At 37.8% G+C, this 13,783-nt stretch overlaps 1 protein-coding gene across 10 annotated transcripts in view; it reads right to left on the reverse strand.

The window, feature by feature from the left end:
* Positions 1–13,783, reverse strand: part of ZMYND11 (zinc finger MYND-type containing 11) — a 160,685-nt gene that overhangs the window by 86,739 nt on the left and 60,163 nt on the right. For 8 of the 10 annotated variants that reach the window (XM_023740168.1, XM_023740167.1, XM_023740172.1 and 5 more), the window contains one exon: positions 12,205–12,339. In XM_023740168.1, coding sequence (XP_023595936.1) covers positions 12,205–12,320 — 116 coding nt within the window. In that variant the 5' untranslated portion in view covers positions 12,321–12,339. Of the gene's footprint in view, positions 1–6,381; positions 6,420–12,204; positions 12,340–13,783 lie in introns of those variants that run through there. The other 2 variants (XM_023740174.1, XM_023740176.1) reach the window with 2 other exon arrangements.

Genomic DNA, 13,783 nt, shown 5'->3' on the forward strand with positions numbered 1-13,783 from the left:
GCCACACCACTTGGCTAGAGAGCCACCAGTACACGGCCTCCCCAGGTCTGACCCGTCCCCACTGGCTGGCTCCCTTAGCGCCATATTTTTTATCATTTAATCGTTCCCTTTCTCTCTCCCACCTACGCCTTGCACTGACTCTGCCCCTTCCTGATGGGGCATGCCATGCCACTGAACAAGACAGACACCAGCTTGCCACCACCCTGCTTCTGCCCTGCCCCAATGGCCGGTTCTCTCAGCACCATATTTTGTTTTTGTTTTTTGCTTTGTATCTTCTCCTGCCCAACTAGCCCCTTGCACAGGCACTGCCCCTCCCTGATGGGCCGTGCCGCACCACTCGGCTAGAGAGCCACCGGCGTACAGCCTCCATGTCTGCCCCGCCCCCACCTGCCAGCTCCCTCAGTGATATATTTTTAATTTTTCTTTACCTTTTGCTTTCTCCTTTTTCCATCTAGGCCTTGCAACATCTCTGCCCCTTTCTCACTGGCCGTGCCGTGCCACCCAGAGAGAGACACCAGCTCACCACCACCCTGGTTCCACCCTGCCCGCAATGGCCAGTTCCTTCAGCACCATATATATATATATTTGTTACTTATCTCTCTTTCTCTTCTTTCCCCTACCACCTAGCGCTATGAGCCACCCTCACACCACGTGGCTAGAGAGCCACTGAAACACAGCCTCCCCAGGTCTGCCCCACACCCACCTACTGACTCCCACCTTGCAACCATTTCATTTTTTTCTGCATTTTTTGCTTCTATTTCACTCTTTTATCTCTCCCAATTAGCTCCACACATCACATCCTCTCCCTTTCCTCTTGCCTCTCTGCTCTGCATGCCAAGTGCTCTGTCCCCAAGCGACACTTGCATGAACCTCTGGACCAAGAGACAATGCCCTTCACCACCCCCCAGCCCTGCCCCATCACCAAGCACAGCACCCTAGTGGCACTGGTGCAGACCCCTGGTCCCTGCCCCACTCCCCAGCCCTGCGCCACCAAGTGCTGCACTCCTAAGTGGCACTGGAGCAGACCTCCAGATCCCTGTACCCCATCCCCTGCTGCCATCTTGCCCTGCCCCCGAGCACCACCAGCACTGACCCTCAGACAGTGCCACCTCCCAGCCAAGCCCTGATAAGGGCTGCATCCCCAAGTGGGACGGACCCAGACCCGGACCTCCAGAACCCTGGACACTTCCCCACCGCGCCACTCCCAAGCCCATCCCGCCAGCTCCAGTTTGTGCCGCAAACAACCTATCCTCACCCCTCCCTCCCTGGGGACCTGCCCTGTGGTACACCATACCTGAGTGACTGGCCCTGCCCACCTAGACAAGGTGGTGAGAACTATAGTGCACACAGATGAGCAAGCAACAAAACACGCTCAGCCCACCCGCACACACATAACCAAATAAAACAAAAAAGCAGGAAGAAACAAACCTACAATCAATAAAATAATTCCTGAATGAACCAGAGAAAACAGATAAAACATATTTTAAAAAGGACAGAATTGCAAGAGCAAGCAACCAAAATAAAACGCCAGATGACCTTCCGATAGAAGAAAAGGCACTGGAACTACCTGATAGGGAACCCACAAGTCTAATATTAAGGGCTCACCAAGAGATTAGGAATGAGATAAATGAAAACACAGAAAAAACTGAGGAAAAAATAGTCAAAATCATGGAAAATACAGACAACATCAGGGAAATCACAGAAAAGGCAATGGGAGAATTCAGGAAAATAATACAAGAACAAAATGTCAAAATAAATAAACAATTAGAAATCCAAAAGATAAACAAGATTTCAGAAATGGACAATGCAATAGAAGGTTTGAGGGGCAAATTTAAAACAATGGAAGCCAGGATCAGCAAAATTGAAGACAAATCCTGGGTACCACTTTGTGTGAGGAAAAATCAGAGAAAAAAATGAAGAAAGCCTAAGAACTATACGGGATACAATAAAAAGCAAATATTTGACTGTGATCGGAATTCCAGAACAGGGGGAAAAAATAGAAAACACAGAGAGGACAATTTACTGACAGAAAACTTCTCTTAAATATCATGAAAGATGAAAAGCTGAACATCCAAAAAGCTCAGTGAAACCCATATAAGATGCACCACAAAAGAAAGTCACCAAAACATATCATAATCACATTTGCCAAAACCAAAGGCAAACAACGAATCCTGAGAGTAGCTCAAGAAAAACAAAAAGTCACATACAAAGGGGAAACAATAAGATTAAGCTCGATTACTCCACAGAAACCATGCAGGCAAAAAGGCAATGGGATGACATACATAAAATCTTGAAAGGAAAAACTTGTCAACCAAGAATAATATATCCGGCAAAACTCTTGCTCAGATACAATGGTGAAATTAGGACATTTCCAGATAAACAGAAATTAAAGGAATTTGTAAAAACCAAACCAAACTTACAAGAAATATTAAAGGGAGTCCTTCAGTTAAAGAACCAACAACATCAGACAACAACCTGAATCTAGCACACAGAAAAGCATCAGCCAAATGAACTCTCAAAGACAAAACAAAACTAAAAGATTTACAACAGGCAACAGGAGATGTCAATGTGTAAATGACAACAACGTCAACAATAAAAGGGGGGAATAAATGGTGTAGGTATAGAACTTTCAAATGGAGAGAAAGTCAAGGAGACATCAAGTAATAAAAGGCGTTTCAGACTTAGGAAGAGAGGGGTGAATTTCAAAGTAACCACAAAGAAAGTTAACAAACCTACTTATCAAAATGAACAAAAACATAAAGCCTCAGTAAACGCAAAACCTCCAAAAACTAAAGAAATGAAAATCCAAAAAAAGGAACTCAACCCAGAAGAGTAAGAGAAACAAAGAAAACGTCAGCACCACAAAATAAAACACTACAAAATGATAGCAATAAAATCACACCTATCGATAATCACACCGAATATAAATGACTTAAATGCACCCATCAAGAGACAGAGGGTGACAGAATGGATTAAAGAACAGGACTCATCAATATGCCGTCTACAATAAACACAACTTAGACACAAAGATGTAAATATATTAAAAATCCAAGGATGGAAAAAAATATATCAAGCAAATAGCAACCAAAAAAACAGCAGGAGTGGCAACACTTATCTCAGATAAAATAGACTTTAAGACAAAATCGACCATAAAAGACAAGGGCATTATATAATGATTAAATGGACAATCCACCATGATGACATAACCATAATAAACATCTATGCACCCAATGACAGGGCTCCAAAATAACATAAAACAAACTCTAAGAGCACTGAAAAGAGAAAATGACAGTTCCACAATAATAGTAGATGTCAACACACCACTCTCAGTAAAAGACAGACCATCTAGAGAGAAACTCTGCAAAGATAAAGAAGATCTAAAGGCCACAATCAACTAACTTGACCTCATAAACATACAGAACACTCCACCCAACAGCAGCAAAGTATACATTCTGTTCCAGCGCACATGGAACGTTCTCCAGAATAGGCCACACCTTAGGCCACAAATAAACTCAACAAAATCCAAAACATTGAGATAATACAAATTATCTTCTCTGATAATAACACAATAAAAGTAGAAATTAATAACAGGAACAGCAAGGAAAAAACAATCAAATACATGGAAACTGAATAACACTTTGCTTAAAAACCACTAGGTAATAGAAGAATTCAAACATGGAATCAAAAAATTCCAAGACTCAAACAAGAATGAAAACACATCATACCAAACTCTTTGGGACGCAGCAAAGGCAGTTTTCTGAGGTCAATTTATAGCAAAAGACGAAGGCAATAAAATCAGACTGTTAGCTTTACAACTCAAACACATAGGAAGAGAACAGAAAAGAAGCCCACAGCCACCAGAAGAAAAATAAAATAATAAAGATCAGAGCAGAAGTAAATGAAATAGAGAATAGAAAAACAATAGAAAGAATCAACAAAACCAAAAGTTGGTACTTTGAAAGGATCAACAAAATCGACAAACCACTGGCCAAACTAACAAAAGAAAAACAGGAGAGGAAGCAAATAACCTAAATAAGAAGTCAAATGGGAGACATCACAACAGATCCAACTGAATTAAAAAGAATTATAACAGAGTAGTATGAAAAACTGTACTCCAACAAATTGGAAAACCTAGAAGAAATGGACAAAATTTCTAGAAATACACTACCTACCGAAACTAATAAACTGAGATAGGAAATGTGAACAGACTCATAATAAGAGAAGAGATTGAAAAGGTAATAAAAAAACTCCCATCAAAAAAAAAAAAAAAAAAAAAAAAAAAAGCCCTGGCCCAGATGGCTTCACTGGCAAAACCAGGCAACCACATCACAAAGAAAGAAAATTACAGACCAATAACTGTCATGAACATAAATGCAAAAATTCTCAACAAAATCCTAGCCAATAGAATTCAGCATCATAACAAAAAAATAATACACCACAACCAACTGGGAATCATACCAGGTATGCAAGCAGGGTTCAACATTAGAAAATCAATCAATGTAATCCACCACATAAATAAAACAAAAGACATCTCACCACAAAAGGCATTTGATAAAGTTCAACACCTGTTCCTGATAAAAACTCTCAATCAAATAGGAATAGAAGGGAAATTCCACAACATAATAAAGGGCATCTATACCAAACCAACAGCCAACATCATTCTCATCAGAGAGGGTGAAAACATTTCCCCTGAGAACAAACAGAAACAAGACAAGGATGCCCTTTATCACCACTCCTATTTAACACTGTGCTGGAAGTCCTAGCTACAGCAAAAAGGCAAGAAAAAAAAAGTGGGGGGGCAACAAGATTGGTAAGGAAGAAATGAAACTATCCCTCTTTGCAGATGATATGATACTATACATAGAAAACACAGAACATTCCACGAGAAAACTACTGGAACTAATAGATTCAGCAGAGTAGCAGGATACAAGATAAACATATAAAAGTCAGTTGGATTCCTATACACCAATAAAGAGTATGAAAAGGAAATCAGGAAAGCAATACCATTTATAATAGGCCCTAAAAAATAAAATACTTAGGAATAAATCTAACCAGGGATATAAAAGACCTGCACAAAGAAAACTACAAAACACTACTGCAAGAAACCTAGAGAGAGCTACATAAATGGAAAGACATAACATGCTCATGGACAGGTAGGCTCAACATTGTGAAAATGTCAATTCTACCTAAAGCAATCTACAAATACAATGCAATCCCGATCCAAATACCAACAGCATTCTTTAACAAGATGGAAAAACTAATCATTAACTTTATATGGAAAAGAAAACAGCCCCAGATAAGTAAAGCATTATTGAAGAAGAACAAAGTAGGAGGCCTCACACTACCTGACCTCAGAACCTAGTATACAGCTACAATAGTCAAAACAGCCCAGTACTGGTACAACAACAGATACATTGACCAATGGAACAGAATTGAGAACCCAGATATAAATCCTTCCACCTACAGTCACTTGATCTTTGACAAAGGCCCAAAGTCCATTTAATGGGGAAAAGACAGTCTTTTTAACAAATAGTGCTGGCAAAACTGGATGTTCATCTGTAAAAAAATAAAACAAGACCCATATCTCACACCATACACAAAAAGTAATTCAAGATGGATCAAAGATCTAAATATAAAACCAAAAACTATAAATATCATGGAAAAAAAATAGGGTCAACGCTAGGGAACTTAATATACAGCATAAATAGGATACAAACCATAACAATACACAAACACCAGAAAATAAGCTAGATGTGATCGTTAAGGTTGTATGTCACTTGGCTGAGCCATAATTCTCAGTGGTTTGGCAGTTATGATATAATTTGGCAGTTGTATAATGATGTGATCACCTCCATGATGAGATTTGATATAATGTGGTCACCTCCATGATGGGATCTGCTGTGAGTAGCCAATCAGTTGAAAAGGAGTTTCCTTGCGGGTGTAGCCTGTGTCCAATATAAGTGGACTTTCTGGCAAGTCTCATGGGCTTTTGCTCACACTGGGTCTTGCAGCTGGCTCCTGTCTGTCTGACCTCTCATTCTTGGGACTTGAGCTAGCAGCTTACCTGTTGTATTGCCATATTGGGATTCGTCGGTCTTTGCAGCCTGTGAGCCAGAGCGCTGCTGTCTGACTTGTGGATCTTGCATTCACCATCCCCTGCAGCTACATGAATCAGGAGAAGCTTCCAGCCTAACCCACGTTCCAGCCTCTACAACCGCATTACTATTTCCTTAATAGAAAACTCTCTATGTATTTATAAGCTTTACTGGTTTTGCTTCTCTAGAGAACGTGGCCTAAGACACTAGATAACTGGGGTCTTCTAAAAATTAAACACTTATGCTCATCCAAAGACTTCATTAAAAGAGTAAAAAGAAAACTTACAGACTGGGAAAAAATTTTTGGCGATAACATATCCGACAAAGGTCTAATCTCTAAAGTCTATAGGAAAATCCAACACCTCTGCAACAAAAAAAGACAAATAATCTAATTAAAAAATGGACGAAGAATATGAACAGACACTTATCCAAAGAAGACATTCAGGTGACTAACGACACATGAGGAAATGCTTGCGATCACTAGCCATTAGAGAAATGCAAATCAAAACTCCAATCAGATACTATCTCACCCCAACATTACTCGCATGAGTCAAAAAAACAGAAATTAACAAATGTTGGAGAGGCTGGGGGGAGACTGGAAATCTTATGCACTGCTGGTGGGAATGCAAAGTGGTACAGTCATTTTGGAAAATGATATGGCTCTTCCTTAAAAACCAAGAAACAGAAATATCATACGATCTAGTAATCTCACTCATAGGAATATACCCTAGAGAAATAAGAGCCATCACACAAACAAACACATGTACACCCATGTTCACTGCAGCATTATTCACAACAGCAAAAAGATGGAAACAACCTAAGTGCCCATCAACAGATGAACAGATAAACTATGGTACATACACACAATGGAATGCTACACAACAATAAAGAACAATGATTAATCTGCAAAACACCTCACAACATGGATGAATCTGGAGGGTATTATGCTGAGTGAAATAAGTCAATCACAAAAGGGTAAATACCTATGAGACCACTATTATAAAAACTCAAGAAAAGGTTTACACGCAGAAAGAAACAATCTTTGATGGTTACGAGGGTGGGGAGGGAAAAACACTAACTAGACAATAGGCAAGTGGTAACTTTGGTGAAGGGTAAGGTAAGACAGTACACGGTACTGGGGAAGTCAACACAACTTGACCAAAGCAAAGTCACAGAAGCTTCCTAGACACATCTAAACACTTTGAGGAACCCAGTTGCTGGGGCTGAGGGCTGGGGACCATGGTCTCAGGAGATATCTAGGTCAATTGGTATAACATAGTTCATACAGAAAATGTTCTAAATCCTGCTTTGGTGAATAGCATCTGCAGTGGCCACCTAAGATATACATTTATTGGTCCCACCCCATCTGGAGCAAGGGAGAATAAAGAAGACCAAAGACACAAGGGAAAGATTAGTTCAAAGGACTAATGGACCACAACTATCACAGCCTCCACCAGACTGAGTCCAGCACAACTAGATGGTGCCCGGCTACCACCACCAGCTGCTCTGACAGGGATCACAATAGAGGGTCCTGGACAGAGCTTGAGAAAAATGTGGAACAAAATTCAAACTCACAAAGAAAGACCAGACTTACTGGTCTGACAGAGAGTGGAGAAACCCTGAGAGTATGACCCCCAGACACCCTTTAACTCAGTACTAAAGTCACTCCTGAGGTTCACCCTTCAGCCAAAGATGAGACAAGCCTACAAAACAAACAATAACACACGTAGTTCAACCATGTATACGAAACTAAATGGGCACACTAGCCCAGGGGAAAGGACAAGAAGGCACGAGGGGATAGGAAAGCTGGACGAATGGCAATAGGGAACCCAAGGTCGAGAAGGGAAGAATGTTTACATGTTGTGGGGTTTGCACCCAGTGTCACAAAACAATATGTGTATTAATTATTTAATAAGAAACTAATTTGCTCTGTAAACTTTCACCTAAAGAACACACACACACACACACACACAAAACCTAGACCATCACATCTCCTTTGTCATGAGAGTAGAAGAACTGGATAGTGCTCGGCTACCATTACTGAACATTTTGATCAAAAAAATCTATAAAAGAATCCTGATCAAAAGGGGTGTAATGCAGAACAGAATCTCAAATTTTCATGGAGTCCAGACTTTCTAGAGCCATGAAGGCTGGATGAACCCCTGAAACTATTTTCCTGAGATAATCTTTAAACCTTAAACCCTAAACCAAAAATACCCCCTTAAGTCTTCTTAAAACCAAACAATAGTTTAGCTTAACTAGTAAAGAATGTCTGCCTTGAGCATTGTGCTCTTTTCAGATCTATATGGGATCAAATTGACAACAGCAACTCAAAAGATCAGATAGGAACCTTAGAGGGCAGTGAGTTTATGTTAACGGAGGAGGAAAAACTCAGAAGAGGAAAGTGAGAATGGTTGCACAATCTGAAGAATGTAATCAATGTTATTGAATTGTACACGTAGAAATTGTTGAACTGGTGTATATTCAGCTGTGTATATCCTCAACAATAAAAATAAAATATAAAACAACAACAACAAAATACTAGACCACCACCATTTTTTATCTTTAATGAATTGTTGGATCTGAACACTAAGCACTAATGGTTGCTAAAGTTACAAAATGAGAAGCAATCAGCATTAAATGGCTCCTAATAAAAGAACACACCACCACCTATTTAGTGTTGTCCTCACCCCCAAGCTTCTAGATCCAACTATCAATTTCCATGAAATACAGAGGGCTGAGCAACAGGTTAAATTAGACCTTAGGGATGCCATCAGCAAAAGTCAGACTATGGAAAACCACAGAACAAATTACTCTTGTTTCTTCAGCAAATAAATCTCAAAGAAAAAAACAAAACAAAAAAAACACCAGATTGAGAAACCTACAGATTACAAGAAATTAAAAGAAATATCAAATAAAAAACAAAAACAAGCAGTAACTAAACCACCATATAAAAGTAAACTACAACGTTTAGAATGCACCAGGTTTCCAAATATTATAAAGAGCCAGTCACCCTACAGCCAAAAACTTTTAATACATGAAGCTTTTTTTTAAATGAGAGTCACTCACTAGTAAAAATAGAGAATTATACTTAATGACTATATATGCATTTTTGACAATAACTGTACTATAGCTTTCATTAATTTAAGATATAAGGATTAAGCAATTAATGACTATATATGCATTTTTGTCAATAACTTAATGACTATATGTGCATTCTTGACAAAACTCTACCATGGCCTTCAGTAACAAGGTATTTGTAAGGGTTAAAAGTTACCTCTGTGTTCATACCTGGCTGTAACTAAGCAGAGTGACTTGATTTAAAATGAATCCAAGGCTTGAAAAGTATTTACTCATCTAGAGTACAGACTACAAATACTAGGTTTTAAAGCAAATGATCTGACTTCCTGTCACAATCCAATGCTACTTCCTAACTTACCTTAGGCAAGGGTAATGAGCAAGGATATTAACATTATCAAATTTTTACACAAATAACATATGCTGTCTGCCCTTGTTTGTTGGCTGTGCCCTGCCCATGCAAGATACCCTCACAAATGCTGCCATGCCAATCCTCTTCCACATGTTGCTGTAAAAAAAATTACCATAGCGCATTTATGAAAATACCTCGTGGGGGAAGGGCACAGCTGGTAAACAAACGCAGAAGGTAGCAAAGGCACTGTGCTAGGCACTTATCTAGACAGTTCCTTTTTGGAGCTGATGATCTAACAGGGAAATAATTACAAATGTGAATAATGTTATGAAAGAAGTATAGGATGCTATGAAGTGAGCCACTGTACAGAAAGGACTATGCCATACCTCTCAGATGAGATGAGGCAGAAGAAACACTGGGAACCACTCTTAAACACTTAACCTCTGATATTCTTTCTTGTATTTTTTTTTAGTCTTTAGTTGAGACTGATAAAGACTATTTGATAGGTGAATATATTTATTCGTATTTACCTTAAGAACTATGGGCCTTAGGGCATGAAGAAAAGTAAGCCTTGACACCCTTTAAGGCTGTACTGATTAAGAAAGGAGAAAAAAGACTGCTTAGCAACATTCCAGAATGCAAAATGAGAATATGTATGCAAATTTAACAATCTCTGTATCTTTTGCTACAAATTAACAGGTGTACACAAGCATATACACACAGGTGTCATGATAATCCCATTACTGTGGGGGGTTAATTATCTTACTCCTAGATCAATAGGTTGCTACAACCTAAAAGGAACATTAATGGCCAAACTATGTACATTCTCACACTAGGAGATTACAACAGCTTTTTAGATAATGTCTTTAAAGCTTTTAGAAAAAGATGCCAAAGAACTACAAAGATTAATAGCCTGAAAAACTGAAATAGTTCAAGATTAAATGACTTTAATTTTAAAAATGAAATCCAAAGAACAATATCTTATCTCAGTATTCTTCTGTAAACAATTTTGATGTACACAAACTTTTTTTAATCCTAACCACAGGAAAATACTTCCTGCTTCTTATTCTTTCAAGATTTTTTAAAATGTTTTTATACCAACATTGTATTACTGTAACTGATATGCAGTCAACATGCCTCAAATTAACTACTGTAATAAAAATATAATAAAAATAATGTACTATTTATTTTATTCTTATTCTCTACTAAGGGGTTATCTATTTTTTTTTCCTTCTAACTAGCCTACAGGAGTTAGGAGTTGTACATGGGTCAACTTTAAAATATTCAAAGGGTGGCTATAGAGTTAGAGCAGCATATAGCATCATCCCTTTTCTCATTCTCCTGTTCCTACCCTCTTAAGTAACCTTTATAATCTCTTTCACTAGAATACAGACAAGGAAAAAATAAAACATACAGAACTTTGCTGCTTACTAATAAGGCAAAAAAACTTACCAGGGGATAATGATGAATGCATTTATTTAAATGAAGTTTTGTAAATGATCTGTTTTCAGTTTTTACCGATAGCATCTAAATAATGTTGGGGAGAGATAGGCATAAAGAAATTCTATCTAAATTAATGAAAAATATCTAAACTTTAATACATGATAGATTTAGTTTTATTCCTTTTAAAATACCCGGGAAACAAATATAACAAAGCAAAGTCCCTATATTAAGACTCCCTTCTAATTAGTTATTTTGTTGTTGTTAGGTGCCATTGAGTGGACTTCTGACACATACTGAACCCGTGTGACACAGCAGAACTGCCCCATAGGGTTTTCTAGGCTGTAATCTTTGCAAGAGCAAATTGCCACGTTTTTCTCCTGTTTAAGCTGCTGGATAGGTTTGAACTGCCAACCTTTTGGTTAGCAGCCAAGCATTTAACCATTATGCCACCAGTGCTCCTTTATAATTCGTATACGGCAAGTAAATAAAGTATCCATAAAGTAGTTGATCTTCTTCTATCCTGAATCTTTGTCTACCAAGATAAATAAGATTGGAAACTAGGGAAAAAAAAGCGCTTTTTTTAACTGAAGATTTATTTACCATAACTTCTAAAATACAGACTGAAATTGTTACAAATTCTCAGTTAGTGGGCTATAAACTAGTAAGATGTTACTATATGTACTATGCATGTCCTATATTAAAATGAATAATGAAAAGTAGATTGCTTTTAGATAGTTTCACTAGATAAAAGCAAGTGATTAACTAATAACCTTTTTAAGAAAAGACTTAAATACAGACTTGTTTCAAAGAGTTAAAATTTTTTCACTACTAAAAAATTATGATAAATAGTATGTACTGTTATTATGGAGCCCTGGTGGTGCAGTGGTTAAGAGCTTGGCTGCTAATCAAAAGGTTGGCAGTTTGAATCCTTAGAAACCCTATGGGGCAGTTCTACTCTGTCCTATAGGGTCACTATGAGTTGGAATCGACTCAATGGCAACAGGTTTGGTTTTGGTTTTATTGTTATTATACTTATCTAATATTTATTTATAAAACCTCAAAACACAAGTAGATTGTATATGTTTCTGCAACAACTATATATTCCTGCAAGGTAAAAAGTGACTTCAGTCCTTTTTAATATATGTTGATTAGCATAATAAATAAGGTATTTTTCAACTACTTTTTCCCAATGTCTTCTAAAATTTTACAGAGATATTTTTGTATAAATTTACTTACTTTGTAATACGGTCAATGTTGGCAATTTGCTTCTGGTTCCGTATAATCTCAATAGCTGCCCAAAGATGCTGGATAGCTTTTGTGTCCGCCTGTCGTCTTTTTGTTAAACGTGCCATGACCTGTTTACTTCTTTAGCTGTAGTAATACACAAAAATATAAGGGAAAGAATGGATTACACATGAATTATTATCAATATTAGTAACATTATTGGCACCTCTTGATTACTGGTGATTATGCTAACCAAAAGGTTGGCAGTTCAAATCAACCAGCTGCTCCCTGGAAACCCTATAGGGCAGTTCCACTCTGTCCTGTAGGGTTGCTATGAGTCGGAATTGAGTCAATGGCCATGGGTTTGGTTTGGTGGTTTTTTATACCAATTTAGTATTGTCAACTTTTTATTTTATTTTCTACCATTCATATTCCCAATTATTTCCTAAAACTTATTATTCACTTCATTACTTCATAAAAGAATGAGTTTTAAAACCAAAAAGTTAGAAAGGGCTTCTCAAGCAGGACGAGTAGATACCTTATACTAATATATCACTATATATATATATTTAAATTGTATTCTAAAGCAGATGTATTACAACATATATTTCATTTCTGATATTGTATTGTGTGTAATTTGATAGAGCAATACAAGATGGAATTTGAATATCCTAATTGTTTGGTACTTTATTATGTTGTTGTTGTTAGATGCTGTCAAATCAATTTCAACTCATGGTAGCCCTGTGTGAGCAGAGTAGAACTGCTCCAGAGGGTTTTCAAAGCTGTGACCTTTTGGAAGCAGATCGCCAGGCCTGACTTCTGAGGCACATCTGGGTGGGTTCGAACCACCAACCTTTCAGCAATTAGTCGTGCTTAACCAGTTGCGCCACCCCGCGGCTCCTAGTTTACTACAGTTATGGTTTAAAAATCCAATTTTATATACAGATATTGATAAATGAAAACACATTGTTGTTCTTTTTCTTTTATAAAACCATAAACAGGAAATACACGATAGGGTTACTTCTGGAATAATCCTATTAGAAATGTTATTAGTTATTAGAAATGTTCCAGTTCTTGGATTAGGTTTTGGTTTCAGGGCTGTTTATTACATTATTAGGGAAAAAATTGCTGTTTTATTCAGATTTCAATATTCTCGGTGAACTGAGGAAGTAACAGCCACCACATTTCCAGATAATTTTCCAGTTGTCCCTGGAAAGACTGGAAAAAAAACCAAACGGGATTACAGCCTTGATGTCTGATTCATGATGGTATTACAGGAAGAACACAATGCGCTACCCACATCACACACCTGGGGCTGCACATCTTAAGACCCTCTTAACTCAGCATGGAGGGATTTGTCTATTGGGAATGTTGTAGGCCTATTAAATGTTCACCATGGACTGCCTTTTTCACCATGAATCCCAGCATTTGGGAACCACTGAAACATATAATCTCTGAATTATAACGGTTATAATGTTGAGTTTAAAATCTAAGCCCTTAAGCATAAAGTAAACATTAAACCCTCTGGAACTGCTGAAATCTTCTTGACCTGATCTTTCCTATCTTTAAAGAGAAAAGATCGAATGAGGGA

This window comes from Trichechus manatus, unplaced genomic scaffold, assembly GCF_000243295.1.
Source record: "Trichechus manatus latirostris isolate Lorelei unplaced genomic scaffold, TriManLat1.0 scaffold00149, whole genome shotgun sequence".
Lineage (NCBI taxonomy): Eukaryota > Metazoa > Chordata > Mammalia > Sirenia > Trichechidae > Trichechus > Trichechus manatus.